Source organism: Sorex araneus, chromosome 2 (assembly GCF_027595985.1).
Source record: "Sorex araneus isolate mSorAra2 chromosome 2, mSorAra2.pri, whole genome shotgun sequence".
NCBI lineage: Eukaryota > Metazoa > Chordata > Mammalia > Eulipotyphla > Soricidae > Sorex > Sorex araneus.
Window position 1 is genome coordinate 355,706,319 of NC_073303.1, and position 27,500 is coordinate 355,733,818.

Consider the following 27,500-nt stretch of genomic DNA (forward strand, 5'->3'; position numbering starts at 1 on the left):
TAACATTTTAATTGTAATTATCATGTTGGAGTTTAAGCTTAAACATCTTGCTGAAGGAGTGTGTCATTTGGGACTACCAATAGAAAACCTTTTTCTTTTCCTGACCCACCCTCACACAGGCCACAGACCCTTCCAACACCCTTTCTCCCCTCCTTTTAAACCAAGTCAGAGGAATGAATGTAGTCTCACAATGTACTTGTGTATATGCATGTGTGCGCATCTGTCTGTGCATGCCTATGCATATGTGGGATCATTTTCAGAGTTCTGAAACAATCCTATCTATGGGTTAATATATAGTTGACAGGTCGGTTGGTGGTCATGAACTTATGTACTAGTCTACAGAAATTTTAATGGACTCGGGCCTTCCTAAGTATTATGTGAGAAAAAGAAGTTCCCCACATAAAAGTCTAGTTAGGGTCATTGCATTGTGTGTGGGGGGAAGGTTTATTGTATCATTGTTAGGTAGCAGATTGAGTAAAAGAATATATAAAGGCTTCCTCAGACTTATTCTCTCTCTCTCTCACTCATTCTCTCAATCCCTACTGTTACATAGATTTAATACCAAGTGTCTTCTGGATATGGGCTTAGTTTACATAGGACTTATCCCTTATAGCCTGGTGGGCTGAGTACATTCTTGGCCATGTGGGAGACCTGGGTTCTATCTCAAGATTCCCTGAGGACTGCCAGAAGGAAGTAACCCCCGAACACTGCTGGATATGACCCCCCCACACACAAAAATACAGCAGATAAGCATTTAATCTGCTTGTAGTGAAAGAAGTGCTACAGTGATTTTTTTGCTCTTGTTGAGCACAGCACCTCTAGATGATCTAGGTGATATTACTGATCATTTTTATTTTAATATCCGCTGACTTTGCCTATTTTAGTACAAGTCTGTGGAAGTTATGTTGTCGTCACTTTTTAGAATAACAGATTACAGGCAGGTTATCTTACAGTAGAAGACCCTTTAATTGTTGCTTTATAATTTTTTGTTAATCTTATGCTGGTTTCTCTACTCTTTTCGTACTAGTACATTGAGAGTGCACAATAAAAAGATTTTGTGGACTGCCACATGTGGGAAAATACAGTATATCAAAGAAATTTTAGTGAATAAACTTAATTTATTCAATTTGTTCTTAAAACAGAATGTTCCAAAGAAAATTTTTTCTCAAAGTTTTCTCCCAAAGTGATGTATAAGTTCTCTATTATTGTATAGCTAAAATAGCTTGTCTTTTTAATTTGTCCAGAATAAATTATGGGTATTTGAATTTTAAGCAGTGTGAATGAGTTTCTATACTTATTTTTAAAAATTGTTCTTAATTCTGCTAACGTTTAGGAAGTTAGTGGGAACTGGTATACTAGTGTTGAGTTGGTATTTTCACAGTTACCAAATGTAAAATAGAAGACAACTTGAAAAATTAAGGAGTAATAATCCACGAAGAAATGTATTCTTTAGCAATGATATTTATATTAAAACTTTAAGATTTAAGAAGAATATCATCAGGTTATTGTGATTTTAATTTTATTTGCATTATCATTATATCTTAACTGTGCTTTTCAAGTGTAAAACTCAGCTAGATAAAATAAAATTTTTTAAAAAAGAAATGTTTCTGATTACTCTGTTGAGGATAGTTTTGTTTTATGAGTGATTCTCTACCAGGCAATTTACATTAGCTCTTCCTGAATCAAGAAAGCTGTTTCCATAATAAAATCAATGGTATTAGTTTGTAGTTAATAAAGTAGGTTTTTGCATAATGTTTTAGAATTAATTTGAGGATTTTAAAAAAATGGTGTATTGAAAGAGGAAATAAAATATCAGTGTTCATATAAGAGGTTGTGATTTGTTTCCTTTTCATGTCCATCTTAAGTTACTCGATTGAAAATTGAGGAATACTTAGAAAATAGTAAAACTTAGTGTCTTTTGAGGAGTAATCAAAAACCATTCTTAGCAGACACAGGGTTGTGGGAAAAATCATATCTGATTTTTGTGTTCTTTTTTACTTTTGTATGTCAGTATTTTCATTTTCTTTGTGGATCAGACTATTAAAGTGGTAGGTCACAGATTTGTCCCCAGTGCAGATAAGTTGAAACAGCTCTTCTTTCAAGCACCTTGCTTCCTGTATCCTGATAAAATTACCCGAGCAACTTTTGGAATAAACTCTTGATGCAGTTTCCCAAATGCTGTATATATGGCTCAGGGTTAAAATTTAATTGTTACTCTTTCTTGTGATGGAATTTTTTTTTTCTTTTTGGGTCACACCCGGCAATGCACAGGGGTTACTCCTGGTTCATGCACTCAGGAATTACTCCCGGAGGTGCTCGGGGGACCATATGGGATGCTGGGAATCGAACCGTGGTTGGCCACGTGCAAGGCAAACACCCTACTCGCTGTGCTATTGCTCCAGCCCTTCTTGTGATGGATTTTTAAAAACCAGTCTGGTTACCTTGAATATTTGGTTTTATCACTTCCCTTCACAAGTAACTTTTTCATTTGTATCAGCAATTTTTCTGGGGGCACAGAATGGCTTGTCATTTATCAGCATAGGGACACTTGTAATCCTAGACATCTTCCTACCTTAAAAATTTTACATCATTTTTTTTTTTAATAATTAGGATGAGTGTAATCGGGAAAGTATGGAAAGGACATTGGTTTAGTTTTATTTTAAAATAACCTAATTCCTAAGCATGCCATACCAGTGCACGGCTGTTCATTTCCATTTAGCAGTATATTCTCAGACAGTTTTACTGAAATAACTTCTGACATTCTGAAGAAAATACTCAGCTTTTGGCATTTAGCTTTTCTAGGTATGATCCTTTTCTGTATGGACCTTGTTGTTTATAGTTGATGTAATCTTTCTGAGATGCCTTGAGAGCTTTTCTATTTAGATTGTTTTATATGTATTTGAGAATGCGTAAAGCACAGTGCAGTTGTTAAGGGATCTTTTCTCATTTGCAGATGCAAATTCTTGTCTTGATAAATATTTGGATATTTAATGAAAATGTTTTTTTTTTGGGGGGGGTAGGTTTTACAAATCCCTCCCCCTTTTTTTTTATTGGGACCATGCTTGCTGGTGCTAAGGAAGTGAAGGGTGGCGGGTGAAGAGGGGCTGCTCTGGGTTTGGTGCTTGGGGGGGCCAATTGTAGGGCCCTTTACACAAAACATGTGCTTCAGCCCTTTGGGCCATCTTCCTGGTCCTCTCCTGCAACCCTGGAGGTTTGCCTTTTCCTCTCCATTTGTCAGGTCTGCCCCTCATTCCCTGCCCTGACTCTACCACTTACACACTCTCCAATACGTAGGTAGTTTCTTAGAACTCTTCTTTTAGCTGCCCTCCCTCTTTGGGGGTGGAGGGACTTCCTAAGGGTGTTGGAGGCCGTCAGGACGATGCAAGAGAGACTCCACCCTGTACACCGGACAAGGGTTCCAGCCCTTTGAGCTGTCTCCCTGGCTCTGAGTATTTTCCCCTTCCCTTCCCTCCCTCCCCCCTCCCTTTTTTCCCCTCCCCTCCCCTCCCCTCTCCCCTCCCCTCCCCTCCCCTCCCCTCCCCTCCCCTCCCCTCTTCTTTTTTAAACTTTGCTATCTGGTTTGAGGTATTGTGATTTCTGCTTCTCCCCCGCCTTTTTTTTTTTTTTTTTTAATAGCCAGAGATCCCCAAAGGGATTTGGCCTACTGCTCCCTTTTTAAGGAAAAAACAAAACAAAACACCAAACACTTAGCACCCCACCTGGAAATCAGCCTTCTTTATGTGAACAAACAGAAATGCCCCCCAGTTGTACCCAAGGTTACTGCCAGTCCTCTGGATTGTTCTAACCTGGTGATCGCCCCCTCCTCCCCCACACCCCCACATTCAGCATTATCCCCACTTTGAGAAGCATTGTAGATGGTGGTGTTAGGCTTAGACCCTTTTAGTAACTAGGGTGACTTTGACTTTTGACTTTGATCAATTTTTCAGTGCCTCTGGGCTAGAGGAAGAATCCCTATTTTTCCTAGATCCTAATTCGACTTTTTATTTTGGAGACTAGCAAAAACTTGTGTTCCTGGAAAGACTGCAGGCAAGGATGATGCTAAATTTGAAATAATCAATCTTCATTTGACTTTGAAACACTTTATCTGGACACATCCAGACTAATATTGCACTTTCTCTTTTTTGGGGGGTCACACCCGGCAATGCACAGGGTTTACTCCTGGCTCTGCACTCAGAATTACTCCTGGCAGTGCTCAGAGGACCATATGGGATGCTGGGAATCAAACCCAGGTCAGCCACGTGCAAGGCAAGCACCCTACCCACTGTGCTATCGGTCCAGCCCCTAATATTGCACTTTAAATATAAAAGCCGAGTATATCTCTGATGATATCATGAGCCATTTGCTTACCAAGTTGGGTTTATCTGGGATCAGTAGAAGCCGTGATCTCAGGCAGTGATGTCTCTCAGTGCTTGCGTGCAGGCTGAGCACATAAAGAGTTCACATGCAAAGAAGGGTGAAGCGCAGGGGCAGGTGTTGATTACAATGGAAAGTTGGGGCAGCAGGCCAATAGTTTGTGCTCAGTCTTGGATCTTCCTTAAACCCTCATTATAAATCATCCCGTGAAGAAACTGTCCTACAACTAAGATGGAAAAGGTAGCATCAGCTTTGGAACCTGTGTGCTTGCTGCCAGGCGCTGGTATGAACTTCCAGTGCTATTGCAGGCTTATCCTAATGACCTCAATGATGAAAACAGCCGGCTTATTCTGGTTTTTCTAACCAGGATGCTGATTCCTCATGCACAGAAGGCAGATGGTAAATGATGGCACTCATAGCATCTAAACGTCCTGTCACTTTGCTCATCATATTTGAAGAAGGGGTTATCATTGATGCATGTAGTAGGTGTGAAGTTTCGGGTTGCTTGACTTTCCTTTGTTACTCAAATTGTTTCCATGCAATACAGAAGGACCGTATACGAGGTTTAAAACTAATTCACACTATAATGCAGAAGATTTAGAGTCACGGGGATAAAACACATGGTACCAGGAATGTCAGACACACATATGTCTGTATTAGACTTGAGGACTATTTCCCATTTGGTTGTTTGCTGGACCAAGCCAGAATTGAAGCCAGAACCAGGGACGAGTGTCAGGAATTGAACCCACAGCCTCACACATGCAAGGCACATGCTCTACTACTGAACCACACCCTTGACCCCATCTTTATTTTGGTATTTAAGAAAAACTTGAGCTCTTTTTTGTTTGATTGTGGCAGTGCCGGGCACACACTTCACCACCCAAGCACATCCTAACCTGTTATTTGAAAAGTTAGAACCTATAGAGAGGAGGTCAGTGAGATGATGAAACCTGTTTCCAGAAGAAAGTTGATGAACTGACATTTATTTACTTAGTGTCAGGGAGCAAATGTGCAAGGTAACTGCTGTACCTTTTAGATGAGTTCTTAAAAAGTAGTTTGGAGCGGCTGGAGTGATAGTACAGCACGTAGGGCATTTGCCTCCTCATGGCCACTTATGTTCAATCCCTAACATCTCATATGGCCCCCCCTGAGCACCACCAGGAGTGATCCCTGAGCTTAGAGCCAAGAGTAAGCCCTCAGCACTACCAAGTGTGACTCCTTCCAAAAAAACCAAAAAGAAAGAAAGAAAGAAAGAAAGAAAGAAAGAAAGAAAGAAAGAAAGAAAGAAAGAAAGAAAAGTAGTGTGTATAATTGCCAGTTTTTAATTTTTCTTGTAATTGTTTACAAAGAATAAATAGCTGAAAATTTAATGAATAGTTGAAATTTTAAAATATTGTAATCAGAAAAAGCAGCATTTTGGCTGACGAGACCAATTCATTATGTACTATGTTAAATTGACCTCTACACAGGGCTGGTTTTAATAATTATAGAGAAACCAGTGAGTTTTATTATTATAAATGCATCTTTCTGGATTGTGACAGACCTGTGTTGAGCAGGTGAAAAATGTAGAGTTTGGATATCCTTAAGTAAATGCTGGGCTTGTGTCAACACACTTGGAGTTGTAAATATTTCCACATGTAACTTTATCTGAAATGACTGTCTTGATGTTTTTGAAAGTCCACTTGGTTGTGGTACAGTGCAGTTGGAACAGCACAGAGGAATAATCAGGTGATAGCGCAGTATTTCCTTATTTCATCCTACAGTGAAAAAATGGAAAACATTACTAACAACAACAACAACAAAACTGCTTCCTGTTTTGTCTGTTGAGCTTTCTTTCTCTTCTTCAGGAGTCTGGGTTTTCCCCCCTTTCAAATGGTACTTTTATTATTATTTGGCGGGGGACACACCCAGCAGTAATCGGGGTTTATTCCTGACTCTACACACTCAGGCATCACTCCATGTGGGACTTGAGGGACCATATGTGGTGCTGGGGATCAAACCCAGCCTGTGCCCTACCCACTATGCTATCTCTCTGGCCCCAGGTAGTGGTACTTTTAAAAAGCAAATAAAGGGACCATAGGAACTCCTACCTTCTTTCATTTCTGCTGTGTAGCAAGAATCGTGTTTTGAAAAGCGATTATAAATTGTCAAATTGGCATTGTCACTTAGCTAATTAATGCTCAGTGGTTCAAAGTCAAAGCCTCGGTACTAAGTGCTTTAAATTAATTAATCCTTATTTGTGAATGCTGGACTGGGAATACGAGATCCTTCATTGTCCCATGTTGGAAGACCAAGTTGGAAAGGCAACCAGCCATCTGTTGCTTTGTTTAAAAGTTTGTACAGTATTGACTTGTGTGACTATATTGGAAATGAAAAATGACAGTGATTATTTTAAATGTTGTGTTGTTTAAAATATAAAAATATTGCTGCCTTTGTTTATGATGAATACTAAATTTAAGCTAAGCTATAAGGGATGCTGTTTGGAAATATGGAAGATACAAGAAGGAAGCCAGATAACAAGTGTATGCTTGTGTTTCCTACTGATGAAGACTTTCAGACCAGTTATTTCCATGGGTAGGTGACGTTACTCTGCATGTACACAACACTTACATTTTTGCATGATTATACATGTAGAAGAGGTACAATTTTGACTAGACTGTTGACCCATTGTCTCAACTATGAGATTGGGGTTGGGGGTGTGAGGGCAAAATATTGAATAGCACTCGTGATATAAAATTTTTAATTATATATATTTATGAACTCGAAACACTCGAAAAGTTCTTTCAAAAATAGGATATTTGGTCAAATAGTCAATATTGTACTTGACCCTCATATCTTCTGCATCCTAGCATTTGGCTATCACAATCGTTTCTTGATTCCATAATAATCATATTGAACTCTGATGAGAACTCCACAAACAATTCTGCTTTTTTCTTTTCTAGAAGAAAAGCTTCAATCATGGAGCAGGTTTTTTTTTTCCGCCCCCTTTTTCCCTTTGATCTAAAATCTATTAACGGCTAATATTGAAGCCACACTTGAATATTATGAACTTGATTTGCCCTCTTGGGGGAATTCAAAATTATTTTTTAAATAGTAGTCAACAGAAATGACCGTGATTATTAGAATTTCATATTGTAAGATGTCTATTTAAGTAGTGGCACTTAACAGCTCATTTGCTTTGGTAATTTGGTCATTTTTTTTATTTAAAAATATTTTTAAATGATTATGATGAAAAAATGTTACATCAACCTATGATGTGGGAACTTAGTTTTAAAGGATAATGTGTTCCATGTTTTGCTCAGTGACAGTTTACATGGTGGACATATGTATTAAACCAGTAATCCTTCATTGTGTTCTATTATTGGCATATGTATTCTTCATAGTCAAGAGTTTCATAAAGTAGATGTGTTTAATGTTAATTTGTTGGATGGTGTTAAAAATTTCTTTATGGGATTGAATGATTTGCCTGCACTTTATTAATAACAATTTGGGGAAAGAAATATCATTCATTTATTCCTAATTTATTCTAGAACACATGTAGTAGTAAGGAATAAATTTCATACTTGAACAAAAACTTTACTTTTGCTTTTTTGCTGTTATATTAGAAAAAGGATATCAGTATTTTAAAAGCATGTGTATATTTTACAAGCATGAATATTAAGTTATTTTAGCATGATTTGCTGCAGTTTAATTAGTTTGGAACTCAGCTGCTGTTTTTCAAGCTAGTTAGGTTGATTTGGAGTTGGAAGGGGGTCTCTTAAATTTCCAGTAAGAACTTTAACCTCGTCTTCTGTAAGATTGTGTATCATCTCCTGGGAGTGTGGACTAGTTTTCTTTCTTACGGAAAAGAAAATATAAATTATCTCTTTTGAGACATCCAAAGCAAAATCCGGAAGATGGATTTTGTGATTAGTATCTTTTTTTTGTAGGTTGTCATAAAATTCTTAATATCCCTGATATTATAGAAAGAGCTTTAACTGGAAATAGTGAAGTAGAGCTCTTTGTGTTTTCTTTATGTCTTTGAAAGTGGGGAAATATATATACATACATAGGCATATACATATGTCTATATACGTGTATATATTCACATTTGATTTTCTTCTTCACTCAGGATTTTCAGTATTAGCCAGTAAGAGGAAGAGCTAGATTCATTCTCTTAGAAACCCTAAATTGTTTTAATAGTTTGTGTCAGGTTTTACTTTAAAGAAAAAATTCTCACTTTCTTGAAAATCTTCCCCCTTTTCTTAATCTTTTTGCTCTTCAGAAATTTGGTGGGCATTCAGTGTAACATTGTTCAGTACAGTCTTGTCTTCTGTTTCCTTTACCCCCGTTCCCCTCCGCCCCACGTGTGTTCCTCGCCTTTGTAAGCTTGGATTATCTTTTCCCATTTCCACCTCCTGTGCCAACTATTTCTGTGTGTAAAGTACAGCTTTTCTGATGAGGTCGAATAGCAAAAGATAAAGGCAAATTGGCATTTAGAGGACTCTTACTAGTTTCAGCCCACATGGTAGATACAAGTATACATTTTCTTTCCTCCCTAGATGGACCTCCAGTGGTAGCTCATTATGATATGTCTGACACCAGCTCTGACCCAGAAGTGGTAAATGTGGACAATTTATTGGCGGCTGCAGTAGTTCAAGAGCACAGTAATTGTGTAGGCGGCCAGGACGCAGGAGGTACCTGGAGGACCTGCGGGCTTCTAGAGGAGCTGAAGGCGGAGGCAGGTTGGTCGCCCACCCCCGTCCCTTCTCTACGGGTCTAATGTGCATGTCACCTGGCTAGCTGTTTGCCTTGTAGTGGACCCTGCTGAGGCGAGTGGGCCCACTGGACTCCAAAAAGAGTTGGGAAGCATGTCATCCTTCTTTTCTAATCAAGACAGAGTGAGACTCTATTTGTATCAGTGGACCTATTTCTGGGGTAACCAATGTCTAACATATGCAAAAAAAAAAAATACCCAGATGACTTAATCCAGCTCTCCTCCCTCTTCCCTACTTCTCCGTTTCTTCGCTGCTCTGTGTCTTGGGGAGCTGCTTGTACCTGCCCCATAGGACTGCTCCTATCTTTCCGCTTCTGCTTCTGTTACCTAAGTAAAAAATCCTTCTCCTGTCTTGCATTATTTTCCTGGGTTTCATGGTGATTCTTAAGAGTGACTCAAATCCCCTAACCCATTGCTGCAACCTCTGAAAACCTTTGTAGTCGCTCCAGCTTCTAGAACTTCAAGATATTTCTCAAAACTCTTCCATCTTTTTTGTCCTTCCTGGTTGAACCTGTTACAGAAAGCGCTAGAACTCGAAGAAAAGAAGGGAGGCACGCTGCTCGTGCCGAATGTTTTCTTTCATGTTAAATTGCATGGGCCTTTATGCATCTAATAGTTTGATCATTACCTAAAACAGTATTTATGGGGATGCGTTTTGTATTACAGACATAATAAAGAGTTATTATTTAAAACTTAAAATTGAGAGTGACAGGAGAATAAAACAGGGGAAAGACCTGTCACAAATCACACTTAAGTCTTTCCTAATTATTGGAGCAAATTTAAGATTTAGTTGTTGAGTTCCCGACTACTTTGTTGTGGCAAATTTTGAAACTGGACCAGGTTCTCATTAAGGTGTGATTGCTAAGTGTTTATTTGACCTTGGACAAAGTGTTTGCTCCTCTGGATTTAAGTTTTTATGTGTTCAAATACTTGCTTTGCCCATAAGGAATTTCTAAAAGAATTTATTACTACATCTGAATATTGCAAAAAAATATAAGCTAACATGATATTATATCAGTAGAGTATTTTGACCACATTTTTCATAATACATATTTCTAAGATAATTTTGTGTTGTGTACTGATTAATTTATCATTTTCTTCAACATACCTGTGCTTTAGTTTTCCATTAAATGTAATAAATTTGATAAGTTTATTACAGATAAACTTAGTAATACATTCTTGGGGGAAACATGAACACTTAACAGTTTTGGTTTTCATATTAAGTGTTTTATTTGGTGTATAACATTGGTAATTCATGATTTTTTAAAAATAAGCCTTGAAGTGACTTATGATTTAATGTGATAAATGCAGGGTTTAGGGTCTCTGGTATTATTGACGTTATCTGCGTAGGGGTTAAATCACACAAGTTAATTATTAGTTCAATTATTTAGCCTTCATGTGCTTAAATCTATTGTTGATTATCTTTATTTTGCTTTTTTGGGTCACATCCAGAGATGCTCAGGGGTTACTCCTGGCTCTGCATTTAGGAATTACTCCTGGCGGTGCCTTGGGGACTATATGGGATGCCAGGGATTGAGCCTGGGTCGCCTGCGTGCAAGGCAAATGCCCTACCCGCTATACTACCGCTCTAGCCCTATCTTTAAAAATTTTGGTCACAGAATGAGATGAACTGTATCACACGGGTATCTAAAATGATGTGTTTTTTGTTTTTTTTTTTCCTTTGGGGGTATGTGTTTTGTTTTGGTCCTGGTGGTGCTCAGCTTGCTTCTGGCTTTGTGCTCAGGGATCACTCCTGGTAGTATTCAGGGCACCCTAGGTGGTGCTGGGGGCTATTTCTCAGGCCCTGCCGTCATTTTTTGCTAATGTATTTTCTCTGGCCAGGAATCCTAGGTCATGGGGTTGTCAGTGCCTGTGTTGGCTATAATGAAGCTCACAGCCTCATGTGCTGGCCACTGGGGGTTTTAAACTCTGGCTTGCCAGCAAGTGTTTTAGACCTCTGGGCCATTGTGTGGGCCTCCTACCATCATGCTTAAGACACAAAGCGTGACCCGGAAGATAGCTCGGAAGGCTGGAGTGCACGCCTGCTTCGTCGAGGCCCTGAGTTTGGTCACCAGCATGGGACAGTCCCCTGAGCATTTCCATAGTGGCCCTAGTGATCCCCTGCACTACTGGGCCCAGGCATTGAACCCTACCTGTCCACACAGCCCAGAGTGGTACCTGGGCACTGCTTAGGTGACTAGGAGTCACCCTAAGAGAAACAAACAGGACAACAAAAATACCAGAGGCAGGAAAACCCATGATACCTGTTACTTTAACTCTTTCCATCTCCACTCCAGAGTTGCCCTGAATCTCCTCTTTGATGTGGGTATTTCTGTTTATTTGTAAACATTTTCTCACTGTATTATTATGTACCTGTACATTAGCAGGCCAAGTTTGTTTTATCTTTTTAAAGTTTGTCCTTTCTTCAAAGCATGCTTTATTTTCACTTAGAGTTGTTTTAATCCCCCCACCCAATTCTCTTTTTCTTTGGGGTGGGAGGACACCTGGCAGTTAGCTCAGGGCTAACTCAAGGCTCTGCACTCAGGGATCTCTCCTGGTGGGGCTCAGGGGACCATGGGATGCTGGGGATCGAACCCGAGTAGGCTGCCCGCTGTTCTGTGACGAGCTCTGCCTTTATTGTCTTTGTTGTATTGACAGGGGTTGCCCACTTGGCTTTACTGCTCACACTCTTGAGTGGTGCTCACTAGGGTCACACACTTTTTGTGGTGTCCTCAAGCTTCTGAACATGGATTAGCATTGTCTTGGTCTGATATTGAAGATGACCACTTGTTTTGCCTTCGGGGCGCACTTGGCAGTGCTCAGCAGCTACTCTGGCTCTGTGCTTGGGCGTCCTCCCCTGGCAGTGCTGGGGAACCATTCTGTGGTTCCATGTGCTAAGCATCACACTGCAGCCCTTTGAACTAGCGCTTTTGTTCTGGAAAAGGAAAAAAGAAGAACCATACTTAGCAGCAGCAAAGCTCTCAAAATATTAAACTGAAAAGACAAATCTCAAATTTTTATCATTCCATTCATTTTTGTTGGTATTTAATATTCTACAGTTTGATTATCTCACACCTTATATACCCATTTTCTTCTTTAAAAGAAAATTCTTGTAGGGGCCACACCCTGGGATGCTTGGGGGTCGAGGGGTGTGCCAGAGATTGCATCTGGGGTCTCTCACATGCAAGTTTCTACTACTCCATTAAGCCACATCCCCAGCTGACTTACCCATTTTCTTTCTGGACATTTAGGATGCTATTCTACATGATATTACCATGAACATTTCTTTTACGGATCTTTTAGAATCTATATGATATTTTCTCTGGGTTGTCAGATAGAGAGCATATGTGTTTGTTAGGTGTTTCGGGGTCATGGTCATGACTTACTTCTGGCTCTGCATTTAGAAATTACTCCTGGTAGTGCTTGGGGGACCGTATGGGATGCCAGGGATGAAACACAGGTCAGTTGCATGCAAGCCTAGCACCCTCCCCACTGTTCTGTTGCTCTGGCCCCAACCTATAAACTTCTCTCTAGGTTTGTCTATGTCATGGTATAGTCATCATTCTATCAGAGATACCCATAGATACACTATGAAGCCATTTATTGACATAAGGTAGCTTTTTAAATTTGTTTTTGGGGCCATACTTGGTGATTCTCAGAGGCTACTCCCAACTGGGTAATTGCAGGTCCAGAAGGGAATTGAAGTTGAGATCCCTACCTGCTACTTACTCCAGCCCTTTGAGCCATCTCCCTGGCCCTGAGAGTAATCAACAAAACAAAACAAAATGGACAGTGCAGCTGTGTGGGTAATAAAACATTATATATGAAAATATAGTTGTCCAGAGGGTAACTTCTCTTTTAGATTTGAATATGCATACAGTGTCACAACAGAATATTAGAATTTATGCCTAGTTGTCTGTTCATAGTTTCTATACTTGGGCTTTTAGTATAATTTGCTTCCTTAGTGTGATGATTCTTGTGATTTGGGTTATTGTGATTTGAGAAATGCTTTAGTGGTCAATCCAAATTCTCTCTTCTCCCTCCCCAAAAAAGAACAACCCAGTCATAGAGCAGTCTGCCCCAAATTCATCAATGGTGTCTCACTAAGTGATTATTGGAGGAAGGGACAGGCATCCCTTTTTCCGAGCCATTCAGTGATGTGCTTGCACACAAAATTGTTTCCTCTGTTCCATTTTCTTTTTTATCATTTTAAATTTTATTTTACTCTGTTTTTGTCTTTTTTGGGGTCACACCCAATGATGCTCAGGGGTTACTCCTGGCTCTTCACGCAGGAGTTACTCCTGGCGGTGCTCAGGGGACCATATGGGATGTGATGTTGGGGATTGGCCACGTGCAAGGCAAACATCCTACCCTCTGCACTATGCTCCGGCCCCTCCATTTTCTTTTTAATGGAGGCAAGAAGAGTTGAAATGCAGAAGGCCTCTTGGACGACAGCTGACAAACTTTTCCGCTCTTGCCAAGGCCTTGCCTTTTCAGGTTTGATGCTGGAGTCGGCCATTGTCGTGGGCGGCAGCCTGATGCCTCTGGCTTGGTTCTGAACCCTGTGCAAACTGTGTGGCCTCAGGTCAGTTATGTAAAGCCTCACACAATTTCCCTGGCCGACAAAACTCGGTCAAAACTACTCGCTATCCCCAAACATTATCGCTGCCATCAGATGAACTTACGGTAATGTGCTTGGTTTCATTAGACCAATTTAGCACCAGTGAGGCCTCAGGAATGCTCAGCAGACTCAAGCCACTGTATTCATGCTGAAGAAGACGGTAAAAATTAAACACAATTATATCTTTTTTTTTTAAATTTAGGGATTGTAAGTTGTCACAAGGCAAATGATTAACATAAACATTAACCATAATCTTACATTATGAAATAGAATTCAAGTTGTATATTTGTGCTGACATAAAAAGATAGAGGAGAGCTTAAGGAGTGAACAGATTGCTAGCATTCCTAAAATGAACTAATATTTTTATGCTGATACTTTGTGGCAAACAGTATCCTTGTGTTACATTTAGAAAACATGAAGTCATGAAATTTGCATATAAATGGACCAACATGGAAAGTATCATGGTGAGTGAAATGAGTCAGAAAGAAAGAGACAGACATAGAAAGATTGCACTCATATGTGGAATATAATGTAACTGAGAAGTACAAGTTGGCAACGATGCAACTTCTGGCAGATATCTCTCTGGACTTAGTTACTAAAATACTAAAATACAGAAACACAATTATATCTTTTGTTTTGCTCTCCTGCCTTGTAATGAGTTGCATTTGCTGCAGTAATTTTTTAAACATCGGAATTCCTTGGTGAAGTTCTCAAATTTCAGGCTCCCAACTTTTTCCCTGGAGAGAGTTCTATAAGTAGGTCTGAAATAATATTAGGAAATGTGTGTGTGTGTGTGTGTGTGGCAGGGGTAGGGAGGGAAGTGTTGGGGGCTTGGTTTTTGAGCCACCTCCAGTGGTACTCAGGACCTGCTCCTGACTCATTTTTAGGGTTTGCTCCTGGTTTGGTGTTCGGGGAACCATGCTGTGCTAGGACTCAAACCTGGGCTCCAGCACGGGAAGCGTGCACCCTGGTCTCATTCTGGCCGTCTGCTTTCACTAATCGCATTAGGGAGCTCCTGGGATCATACATGTTTAGGAAACTCCCAGTATACTTGCAAATGGTTTAATTTCTGCTTACTCTGAGTGATCCCTCACCATAGACAAATGTTGATTTGGCTGAAAGAAGCAGAAGTTTGAAGTACTTTTGGATGTCTTATAATTATGCAGAATAATTTTATTCAGTTCCCCCATACTCTCCCTGGGGAAAATAATAAACATGATTTTGTTCCCATCAAACTTTCTATCAAGGTGTGTGTATGCTGTGCATTTCCCCATCCTTAAAATAGGGATGGATGGTACTTTAATTTAGCCAAACTTGGGCTTAGTTGTAGCGAGGAGAATCACACTTGGGTTTCCTATTCATAGTGTCAGGTTTTTTTTTTTTTTTTTTTTTTTTTAATAATTAGACCCCAATGACTATGCTTCTGTTATTAGCACTTAGAGTCAGTCTGATCAGTCTGCTGAAGGAGATCAGGTTTGGGCAGTTTCCTCTTGTTTATCTGCTTCTGTAAGATTGTCAACTCCCATTCCCCTTTCCCCTCACTTTCAGAAATTGCCAGTGTTCTGTTCTATTTTGTTTGTTTGTTTGGGAGACTCAGAGCTTACTTTTGGCTCTGCGCTCAGGGATCACTCCTGGAGGAGCTCAGGGGACTATATGGTGTCCTGGGGATAGAACCTAGGTCGGTCATACACAAGGCAAGTGACCTGCCTGCTGTACTTATCTCTGCCCCTACAGTTTTCAGTGTTCTTCTTGTAAAAACGCAAACTTCACACAAGGTAATTATGATCACTACATTTTTTAATACATGCTTTGAAGATTAAAGCAAAAATCGTAGTGATTTCAATAATTATTTGGTCACTACTTATTAAAAACTTGTTTTGATGGGGCCATAACCCATCAGTACTCAGAGCTTACTCCTGCCTCCGTGAGAGGACAGATTTAGAATTTTCTCATCATTGAGTGAAGGAACCCAGGTGTGTGGGACCCGGGTTGAGATCTCTAAGCCTGCTCGGATTGGGACTGGGCCTCTTCCACCCAGATCCTCCATTTTCCAGTAGCTTGCGGTCACACCCAGAAGCTGCCCTCGGCGCCGTGTAATCCCACCAATGGTCAACATCCAGAAACTATAAAACCAAGCTCCCGGAAGCACGTGGCCTCTTTGCAGCTGCGCAACATCTTATAACCTAGTTCTCCCTCTGGGAGAACCTGGCAAGCTACCGAGAGTTTCCTGCCCACATGGGAGAGTCTGGCAAACTCCCCTTGGCATATTCATGTGCCCAAACCAGTAACAATGATGGGTCTCATTCCCCTGACTCTGAAAGAGCCTCCAATGCGGCACCATTGGGAAGGACGAGTAATGAGAGGCTTCTAAAATTTCAGGGCTAGAACGAATGGAGACATTACTGAGACAGCTTGAGAAAATCGATGATCAACATGATGATGATGATGGTGATGATGATGATGATGATGATGATGATGATGATGAGTGAAGTCATCTGCAGAGGCAGAGACCTAAAAGCAGGAGCCAGCCAGTGCCCACAGAGCCACCTAGCAGCCCTTTGACTTATTTTCAGTTTAGTACGTGGTGATTGCGGTATTCACACTTTTCCTACAGGGCTGATTCATATCCTTGGCTAGGGAAGAATGGCTGCCCCGACAGTGTTTCTAAGAGCTCAGAGCATCTTGACTCAACCTTGTGTGTGCTGTAGACCCCACCCTGCTTGGATTGGCGAAGGTGCAGCATGGTATGCATAGGGCAAGGAGGCATGGGGGGCTGAAGGCCCAGAAGCCAGGGAATGTCAGGGTCTCCCTGGGAGCACCTGAGGACTGTGTGACAGACAAGTAGAGCTGCCTTGAGGGATGTAGACTGATTGTCTTGGTCCTGAGACAGAAGCAAGCTACAGTTTTGACTGATGGAGAATCAGTTTTGGGGCATTTCTTATAGACTATCCCTCAGACGGGGCTGGAGCGATAGCGCAGCGGGTAGGGCGTTTGCCTTGCATGCAGCCAACCTAGGTTCGATTCCCAGCATTCCATATGGTCCCTGAGCTCCGCCAGGAGTAATTCCTGAGTACAGAGCCAGGAGTAACCCCTGTGCACAGCCTGGTATGACCCAAAAAGCAAATAAATAAACAAACAAATAAATAATAAAAATTGAAAAATATATATCCCTCAGACTTACCCTGGGCCTCGCTGATGGATCATCTGGGTGACATCTTTTACATATGGTCTGACAAGTGTGACAAACTTTTGTCATATACTCAGAAAATTTGTTTTACCTCCCACCCCATCACTTTTCTCTCATCTCTTATTGTCTTTTTTAAAAAAAAAAAACTAAGAGGGAAATTGGCTGTACAAAGCTGACTTGGGTTTTTGGTCTATTGTAGATCTATCTGTCTATTGTAGAGCACCACACAGGTTTTACACAATAGTAAATCCCAGCTGGGTTGAATTGGCAGTCTTCATGGCCAAAATTGCAGTGTCAAATGGATCGAACTAATCATGTGGAAGCAGTATGTGATTTATAAGTTCTGCAATGTACTTATAAGTTAGAAGACTCTTAAATATCAGTGTTAGGTATCTTGTTTCTTAAGGTCTTGTAAAATTATAAATGTGACATGATTCCATTTTTACTCCCTTTAAGAAAAGAAAAATGTCAAGTGATGATGATATGTCCCTGTTAGAGATGAGGCTGTGTAGGGGATGGTGTCAGGGTGAGGGAAGGGTCTGCTTCTGAAATCACGATGTGGGAGACATCCGGCCTTCACAAAACATTCCACAAGTTGCAATTGAACATTGGGATTGTGGAACTAGAACTGGGTCCAGAGATACCAGGAATTTGCTGTTGTTTGTTTGGGGGGCCACACCTGGCAGTGCTCAAGCGTTACGTCTGGCTCTGTGCTCAGAGGTTATAGCTGACTGTGCTCAGGACCCTGCAGTGTTGGGGGTCAGCCCCAAGCTTCCTGCATACAAAGCATGTGCTCAGCATGTTGAGCTGCTCTTCCAGCCCAGTTGTAGTCTCTTAGTGATTGTAATTTAAAAGTATCGGGTCTGGGGCTGGAGAGAGAGTACAGTGGGTAAGGCCCTTGCTTTGCAAGCGCCCGGCCAGGCTTTGATCCTCAACCTCCTGTATGGTTCCCTGAGGCTCTCCAGGAATAATCCCTGAGTGCGGAGCCAGGAGTAACCCCTGTGCATCGCCCTCATCTCCCCTGCAAAAAAGGGAAAAATTCAAAAACAAAATAGAAGCATCATGTCATCAAGGAGAAAGTATTTGATGCTAACAACTATGACTTCTACAATCTGACTTTTGAATCTGGTTTCATTCAGTCAGGTTTTTAAAAATTATAATAATTATTATTTATTATTATTATCATTATTATTATTATTATTATTTTATCCTGGAATTGAAGTAAGTGCTGTAGGCAAGGTAAGTGCTCTAGCATTGAGCCACACGGCTGGCCTCTTACAGTCAAGTGTATTTTTAAGGCAGTGAGGACTGAGCCCTTTAGGGTAGAGGGCTCAGAGTGGGTAGGTGGGGGTGGGTTTTGGTGCCTGTGGAGACTCACCCCGTGCATCTTTGTGAGTAGGTGTGGAGAGTTTTATGGCATCTTTTCATGTAAATGAACACACTGGATGGCAGAACTTCAAATGGAGGCGGAAGGAGAAAACCAAAGCAGGTATCAGGGATGTTTCTCTAGCGACTGTGCTGGAGCCAGGGGGACAGTGCAAGGGGAACCACAGCCACAGCCACAGTCCGGCTGGCTTTTCACACAGTGGCCTGGGCTGCCACCAGGCCCTCCTCGGTGCTTTCAGATGACCTCCCTGCATCTCAGCTCGGATCCAGAGCACCTCAGCCTCCTACCACCAAGCCTGTTTGTTCTGTCTTTTTTATGGCCTTGTTTTCCTCATCTTCGGTTCCGGGCAAGCCACATGTGGCAGTGCTCAGGGCTTATTCCTGGCTCTACGCTCAGGGATCACTCCTGGCAGGGCTTGGGGGAGTACACGTAGTGCCTGCGATTGAACCTGTGGGTCAGCTGCGTGCAAGGCAAGGGTGTAGAAATTGTTACCGGTTTTATTTTGTGAAATCTGTAACAGCGTTTTACTTTGTAAAACCTGTAAACTCTTTGGCAAATCTGTAACTTGTCAAAAAGGTTAAGAGTGTTGGGAGTATAGAATTGTGAGATCTGTTGCAACTGGCATACTGGGATGAAAAACCACTCATTCCATTGAAATACTAGACATGAGTGAGGTTAATAGGGAAAGGAGAGCTGTGTGTGTAAAATGTTACTGTGGTTTAGTTTATGTGAGGTGTCAAATGTGGAAAAATAATTTTAGGTCACATAATACTTTTAAATAAAAGACCTTTAGGGAGTAAGTAAACATTTGGACCTTTTGCAACTGTTTATTTCGTCTTAACCTCTAGATAGTCTCATATACCGTTTTTCAAACTTTTCAAGAGCTGCGTGGCTTACTTATTTTAACTCTTCTTGGGTTGTTTATGGAGCCTATATGATGTGTGCTTAGCTTTTGTTTTTTATTTGTTTTTATTTTTTATTTTATTATTATTATCTTTTGCTTTTTGGGTCACACCCGGAGATGCACAGGGGTTACTCCTGGCTTTGCACTCAGGAATTACTCCTGGCAGTGCTTGGGGGACCATATGGGATGCTGGGGATCAAACCCAGGTCGGCTGCATGCAAGGCAAACGTTCTACCTATTGTACTATCACTACAGCCCCTGGTGTTTTTTGTTTTTTTTTTTTTTTTTAATTTTGGGCCACACCAGGCAGCACTCAGGGCTTACACTCAGGGCTTACTCCTGGCTCTGCATTCAGGGATCACTTCTGGTGGGGCTTGGAGCACTATGTGGGCTGCTGGGGATCGAGCCCAGGTAGGCCACATGTAGGACAAGCATTAAACCACTGTGCTGTCACTCTGGCCTCTGCCATTAGTCTTTATTGGGAAAAGCCCAAAGCTCTTGTTTTCTGTGATGTTGGAGAATATGTTGTATTGCCTTGTGTAATAGATGCTTTCTGAAGGTCTTTGTCCATAACTCCACATGCCTCAGCCTCTTGTCCTTTTTGGAGTATGTGGTTCATCCCTGTCTAAAGGAGAACTACTAGCCTGTCCGGGTTATATTTCAGTTGCTTCAAGCAAAAATTGTGTTTTTAAGGGGCTGGAGAGATAGTATAGCAGTTAAGGTGCTTGCCTTGCATGTGGCTGACCATGGTTGGACTGGCACCACATGTGGGCTCCCGAGCAGCTCCAGCGGTGACCCCTGAGCACTGCCTGGTGTGGTCCCTCAACCTCAAAATATATGCATCTTTCCTCTCCTGCCTCTTGCCTTCCCTTTTAAATGGTGTTTGGGGCCAGATTCTGTTGACTCTGCATAACTTTAGCAGAAAATTTGTTAAATCTTTTATAGAGCATGTTGTATAAATATTGATTACTTCTGTTGTTGGTTCCATTTATGCCTTTTTTGGTTTCCTGGTTTAGAATTTTGCCCCATTAAAATAATAAGTAGCAGAGAACTGCTGCTTTAGTTAAGTTGACACCCAAGTTAAGAAGGCTGTGGAACGGGGGGCTGGAGTGATAGCACAGCGGGTAGGGCGTTTGCCTTGCACGCGGCCGACCCGGGTTCGATTCCCAGCATCCCATATGGTCCCCTGAGCACCGCCAGGGGTAATTCCTGAGTGCAGAGCCAGGAGTGACCCTTGTGCATCGCCAGGTGTGACCCAAAAAGAAAAAAAAAAAAAAAAAAAAAAAAAAAAAAAAAGAAGGCTGTGGAACAGTGAAGTTCACAAACAGAATTACCAACTAAAATGTAGAGTATTGGAAGATACTCTACGGAGTATACCTGTTCCGTAACTATACCTTACAAAAGTAGTCTTAAAAAATTTTTTTTTAATGTTTATTTATTTTGTTTTGGGTGCATCTAGGCAGTACTCAGGGCTTACTTCTGGCTCTGTGCTCAAGGATCACTCCTAGCAGGGCTTGGGGGAACCGTACGTGGTTCTGGGGATGGAATCCGGGTCAGCTGTGTGCAAGGCAAGAACTGTACCCACGGTACTAGTGCTCTAGCCCAGTAGTCAAAGGTTTTTCCTCTTAAGGAGTAGAAGAAGAGAGTGAGACTTTAAGTTCTTATTTTTAAGTACTTCTGTAGATCCTCTTAAGTCTTTTCAGTTGAGCGTTCTTTTAATCGTGAGCACATAATTTTTCCTTTGTAACCCTTTCTCAAACAGAGCACTGCCCAGCTTACTGACCCAGTTGACGGCTTTGCTATTGCGAGCTCTCATCCAGCTGAGTTCTCTGGTTAAAGCTAGAGAAGAGATAGGCCGGAAGTTGCTTCTGCTGCATGTAAGATGTCAAATGAGTATGTTTTCCCCCTCCCTCTTCTGTCTCAGGTCATTTGGATCCAGGATTCCTAGCAAGTGACAAAACCTCCGCTGGCAACGCACCTCTCAACGAAGAGATCAATATTGCTTCTTCCGATAGTGAAGTGGAGATTGTGGGCGTTCAGGAACACGCACGGTAGGATATTCTGATAGTTTAAAATACGAGCTTTGTCTTAACCAGGAAGCCAGTGAGAGGAAAAGGGTAGGCCCCAGGGTGACCTCTCCCCTGTGGTAGGGGGCGCTTTGCTCAGCTTGCTTTGGCTTCTTATAAGAAAGGACTTTGGGAACCAGAGTGACAGTAGATCGGGGAGGGCGCTGGTCTTGCATGTGGCTAACCCAGGTTTGATCCCCTGAGCACCACCAGGAGTAACCCTCGAGCATTGCCATATGTAGCTCAAAAACAACAACAACAAAAAGAACTTTTTTATGATTGGAGCTACAGAACGTGTTGTATATTGTCTCAGATTGAGAATATCTCAACCATACATACATGTGAACTAGAACTGACATTTTTCTCTTATTTTTAGCGAATCCTCCTATAACTTGATGAATTTTTCTCTTTAGTGTAAATATCATTGCACTCCCTCCTCATTCTTATTTTCTTGCCTTTGACTTGATCTTGAAATGTATTCGAGTGAGCTATGGGGAATTATCTAAACTTAGACCTTTTTTCCTTGCTTCCTACAAACCTCTCCTTGTCTTTCATTAACACTTCATTAAAGTAAGTCGTTGGGCTCTATTCCTACACAGTGCATTTCTAGAGATGTTTATGTGACTTAGGGAGTCCTCTCAGGAGAAAACAAGAAGGCCCCAAGACACCAATTAAGTGTAGAGTACGATTAAAATAATTTTATGAAGTTTGGCTTTTTTTGTTTTAGTTTTTGTTTTGTGTTTTGTATTGGGGTCACATCTAGCAGTGGTTGGGTCTCCGCTTGACTTAGTGGTGCTGGGAATGAAATCCAGCTCTCCGGCATGCAGAGTATGCTTACCAGCCCTTTGAGCAGGGGCGTTTTTAATGCTAGGGGTCAGCAAATCCCAGAGAAGCTATGGACTGAGTCTAGTCTACTATCTGTTTAGGTATGGCCCAAAAGCTGAGAAAGATTTTCATATTTTTAAAAAGGCTAGGAGGGAAAAAAAAATACCAGAAGGAGAATAAAGTCTTATACCTAAAGTTACATGAAATTCAGATTTTTAGTGTCCATGAATAAAGTTATTGGAAGGACAAGAATAACAGGCTTGTTATTGTTATTCACTATTATTGTTTTTACACTCCTGTTGCAGAGGTGAGAAGTTTCAACAGGTATTTTATTGTCCCCAGAGCCTTACTTATTGGCCAGTCTTTGCAGAAAAAAATTATGCTAGCTCTTGTTTTAAGACATGTTCCTAAGAATGGGTTCAGCCCTCTCGGAGGTATTCCCCAGGAATATAAGACAAACACACACACACGCTTATATACACAGAGTTAGACTTTGGGAAATTTTTTTTTCTAAAAACATCTTCTGTATAGCAAGAGCTAAGTTTTTCTTTTCAGTAGGTATTTGACAGTATCTCCATTATGTTGTTCTTACTCTGACTTTCCTCTTTGGTTAGCAAGTAGTGGCAGCTCACTGGCATTTCTTGTGTTGCTTATATGGAAGTTGAGCATGGCGCAGAGAACGGGACAAATACATGTGGAGATAAGCTTACAGCACCTTTCTAATGAGAACTGACTGTACTTTCTAAGACATTTTTCAACTAAATAGTGGGAACAGTATGGATATAGAGTAAATTTGTGACTTACGTGCTTTCTTTCCAAAGAGGGCCAGTTTGCCTTATCAGAATTAGCTTTCCCTTAGAACTTCATCTTCCAGCCTCTGCTTATGCCACAAGTATGCCCACACACAGCTGTTTCTCTTTTCTCTTTCATTGTTCCATCCTTTCTTTATCTCATTCTCTTTTTTTTTTTACTCTTTGTTTTAATAGTAACTTCTTCCTTTTAAATTCACTTTCACTTTGAGTTTTTTTCTAGCCGACTTACTTATCAGATGAGGGAACTAGACTCCTGGTTTCTTCCTTGGTTTTGGCACGTGTTTATTTCTCCCTGGTTCCTTACATTATACAAGTTGTCATCCTTTTCAAACCCTATATTAAAAATTTTGACTCCCTACTAGTGTAAAACACCCTATTGCCATTGATTTTTAGATCAACTTGCCGTTAATTGTGCCAGGAGCATATTACCAACTCACCAGCTTCCATTTGAGTTACAGTCAAACTTGAAATCATTGTCAACTTGTGTGTTCCTGAATAAATAGGAGAGCAAAGGTTTCAGGTATACCCTTGTGTGTCCAATCTTTTGCACCATACGGAGACATATCATTTGCTCTAGTTTTCCATTGACTTCTCCTGAGTCTCTCTTCTCTCTCTCTCTTTTTTTTTTGTCTAGAAATGTTGTAACTTCTTTTTTTTTTTTTATTAGTTTATTTTTAATTAGAGAGTCATCGTGAGGGTACAGTTACAGATCCATACATTTTTGTGCTCATGCTTCCCCCATACAAAGTTCAATAACCCATCCCTTCACCAGTGCCCATTCTCTACCACCCGTAAACCCAACATCCCTCCCCCCCTCCCCAGACCCGTCTCCCCCCACCCCACCCTGCCACTATGGCAGGGAATTCCCTTTTGTTTTCTCTCTCTGATTAGGTGTTGTGGTTTGCAATAGAGGTGTTGAGTGGCCATTGTGTTCAGTCTCTAGTCTGTATTCCACCCTCCTCACCCTTCCCCCACATGACCTCCAACCACATTTTACTTGGTGGTCCCTTCCCTGAGTTACCCAGAATGAGAGACCAGCCTCCAAGCCATGGAAACATTCTCCTGGTACTTATTTCTACTATTTCTTGGGCGTTAGTCTTATAGTCTATTATTCTATATTCCACAGATGAGTGCAATCTTTCTATGCCTGTCTCTCTCTTTCTGACTCATTTCACTTAGCATGATACTTTCCATGTTGATCCACTTATATGCAAATGTCATGACCTCATTTTTTCTAACAGCTGCATAGTATTCCATTGTATAGATGTACCAGAGTTTCTTCAACCAGTCATCTGTTCTAGGGCACTCGGGTTTTTTCCAGATTCTGGCTATTGTAAACAGTGCTGCGGTGAACATATACGTGCATATGTCACTTCGACTATACTTTTTGGCTTTTCTGGGATATATTCCCAGCAGTGGTATTGCTGGGTCAAATGGGAGCTCAACCTCTAGTTTTTTGAGAATCGTCCATACTGTTTTCCAAAAAGGCTGAACTAGCCGGCATTCCCACCAGCAGTGTAGAAGGGTCCCTTTCTCCCCACATCCTCTCCAACAGCGGTTGCTTTTGTTCTTTTGGATGTGTGCTAGTCTCTGTGGTGTGAGGTGGTATCTCATGGTTGTTTTGATCTGCATCTCTCTGACGACTAGTGATGTAGAGCACTTTTTCATGTGCCTTTTGGCCATTCGTATCTCTTCCTTGGTAAAGTTTCTGTTCATTTCTTCGCCCCATTTTTTGATGGGGTTGGATGTTTTCTTCTTGTAGAGTTCAACCAGTGCTTTATATACCCTTGATATCAACCCCTTATCTGATGGGTATTGTGTAAATATCCTTTCCCATTCTGTAGATAGTCTTTGTATTCTGGTCACTGTATCTTTTGCGGTGCAGAAGCTTTTTAGTTTAATGTAGTCCCATTTGTTGATCTCTAAATGTTGTAACTTCTTTATTCAACTTTTCTTCCATTATGATACCTTTGAGTATTTCAAACAAAGAAAAACCAGTAATTTTCAAAGTTTGTTAAAATTATATTTCTGTTAAAACTTAGAAATTCAAAGTTAAAAGTTCTGCCTCCTCCTACACAAACATTGACAAAATTTGCCTCTAATATTCCTTTTTTTGGGTTTGTTAGGTCTCATTCAGCTGGTCATTTAACCCCATAGACATGTTTGTGCCAAGTCTTGAACTACGGCCAATGACTTCAGCTACACTTTGACTAACATGCAGTATATTCCTTTCAAGGACTTTTCTTCCAGACCTTGAAGTTGTGTTTTATTCTAATCCTTTGGGGTTATATCCAAGGGAGATTATGTCTCAGAGGTGGTGAGTCCATCCAGTGGTGGTTAATACTGCCCATGCCGTGATATACAGGGCTTGCAAATTCTGTTGGAGAACTCTGATCTGATTCCTGCATCATTTTCAGGGAATCTTTCTATCTTGGTCTGTGGGCTCAGGACTGAGTAAGTCTCACCTGACTTTGTTCTGTTCTTCAGGAATTGGGAGTGGTGGGAATGATTTTAGGTTGTTGTAGAAGAACCTGACAATGATAATATATACATTGAGATCAAGAAGTTGAGAATTGAGGGGTGGGGATGAAGCTTCCTTGTTGGTTGCTTCAGAATAGTCTCATTTGGAATTTCTCTTTTATAGGTCTAGGGTTACAGTTATGAAGTATTGATGGGCCTCTGGGCAGGGTTATCGCTTGGAAAAACGTCTTAGGTTTTGATCCTCATCTTTTTGTTCTCTTTTGATTTGCACACATAGAGATGCTTTGTTGGGATTTAGTTGTCTTTTTTTTTTTTAATTTTTCATCTACTATTTGTGGGCTGAGTCTTTAAAAATTTACACTGTTCATAAGTTATTTTTTTTGGCATTGTGGCTGCTCAGATTTGCTTGGGTTGCCATTTTTTTTCCTATCAGAAACTTTATTTTTATTTGCCTCTGAACTCAACATATTGTTTTAATTTGTAGTGTGCCTTTTATTAGTCAGTAGTTTTGTCTTTTGTTTTTTTCCCATCTTCATATCTTTGATTGTTCTCTTATTTTAGATTTTGATGTGTTTCTGATGGTTATAGGATAGAAAAGCTGCTTTCTACACTAACAGTTGAGTGCCTCTCTTACAGCTTTCTGTTGTATGATAAGCTTCTAAAGTTACTAGAATGTTATCATTTCAGTGTAAATTTTTTTTTTTTTTTTTTTTTTTTTGCTTTTTGGGTCACACCTGGCAATGCACAGGGGTTACTCCTGGCTCTACACTCAGGAATCACCCCTGGCGGTGCTCAGAGGACCATATGGGATGCTGGGAATCAAACCCGGGTCGGCCGCATGCAAGGCAAATGCCTTACCCGCTGTGCTATCGCTCCAGCCCCCAGTGTAAATTTTTTTTGACAGCCCAGTTTCCAGAGTTATTTCTTGCTAGTACAATATATTCTTCTGTGTCTGCTTAATTTTGCCAGAAGTTTAAATGTATGCCCCTCATGTCAATATTTTTCTCTTCGTTGGTGTTTTTTTCTTTTCTTCTATCAGCCCTGTTGGTAATTGTCCTTAGAAGATGATTAATTTTCTCTTTTTAAAAAATATTTTTTGTTGCTTGAAGTTCTATGTTTTTTTTTATAGACTTACAAACTTTCATGAAAATTTTCAGTCATACAATGATAAAGTAACCATTCTTCCAATCAGTGCCCATTCTCCACCACCAGTGTTCCCAGTATTCCTCCCACCCCCACCCCTGCCCCCCACCCCGACCTCTGTAGCAGGCACATTCCCTTTTACTCTCTCTCCTTTTGGGTGTTACGGTATGCAATACAGGTAGTAAGTGGCCATCATGTTTGATCTTCAGTATACTTTCAGCACACATCTCCCATCCTGAGCAAGCCCTCCAAGCATCATTCACTTAGTGGTCCCTTCTTTATCCCAGGAAGATGAAGTTTAGAGTGTAGATCTTTTCTTTTTCTTTTCTTCCCTCTGCCCCCCACATATATATTTGTTTGTTTGTTTTTTGGCTTTAAACTCTTTAGTTTTATTAATAAAATGCTTATTGCATGCAGTCAAGTAAAATATAAAAACTGTATAATTAGGAAATATTACTTGCTAATAGATTATGCAAAGTTGAACATAGCTAGATGCTGATTCCCAATATTAGAACAGTACTATAAAAAAATGTGGACACAAAAACTGTCACCATTACTTGGGAACTTTTAGAAATGCAAAATTATGGTCCTTGAAATTACTGAGCTACAATGGGGGCAGTAATCTCTGTTTTCAGAATTTTAACATTTCATTTATTTATTTATTTATTTATTTATTATTTTTTTTAATTGAGTCACCGTGAGAACAGTTACAGAGCTTTTAGGATCGAGTCTCAGTCATACTATGCTCAAATACCCATCCCTTCACCAGTGCCCATGTTCACCACCAATAACCCCAGCATACCCCCAGTCCCACTCCCCCTCTACCTGTGTGGCAGATGATTTTCACTTTACTCTTTCCTTACTTTGATTACATTGAATTTTCGACAGGAAACTTACTATCATTATTTGGAGTTTTTGTTTGTTTGTTTGTTTTTAAGGAAGCT

At 40.7% G+C, this 27,500-nt stretch overlaps 1 protein-coding gene across 4 annotated transcripts in view; it reads left to right on the forward strand.

The window, feature by feature from the left end:
• Nucleotides 1-27,500, forward strand: part of ARK2N (arkadia (RNF111) N-terminal like PKA signaling regulator 2N) — a 90,130-nt gene that overhangs the window by 52,471 nt on the left and 10,159 nt on the right. For 3 of the 4 annotated variants that reach the window (XM_055125346.1, XM_055125345.1, XM_004606100.2), the window contains exons 3-4: nt 8,916-9,098; nt 21,154-21,280. In XM_055125346.1, coding sequence (XP_054981321.1) covers nt 8,916-9,098; nt 21,154-21,280 — 310 coding nt within the window. The remainder of the gene's footprint in view (nt 1-8,915; nt 9,099-21,153; nt 21,281-27,500) is intronic. The other variant, XM_004606101.2, reaches the window with a different exon arrangement.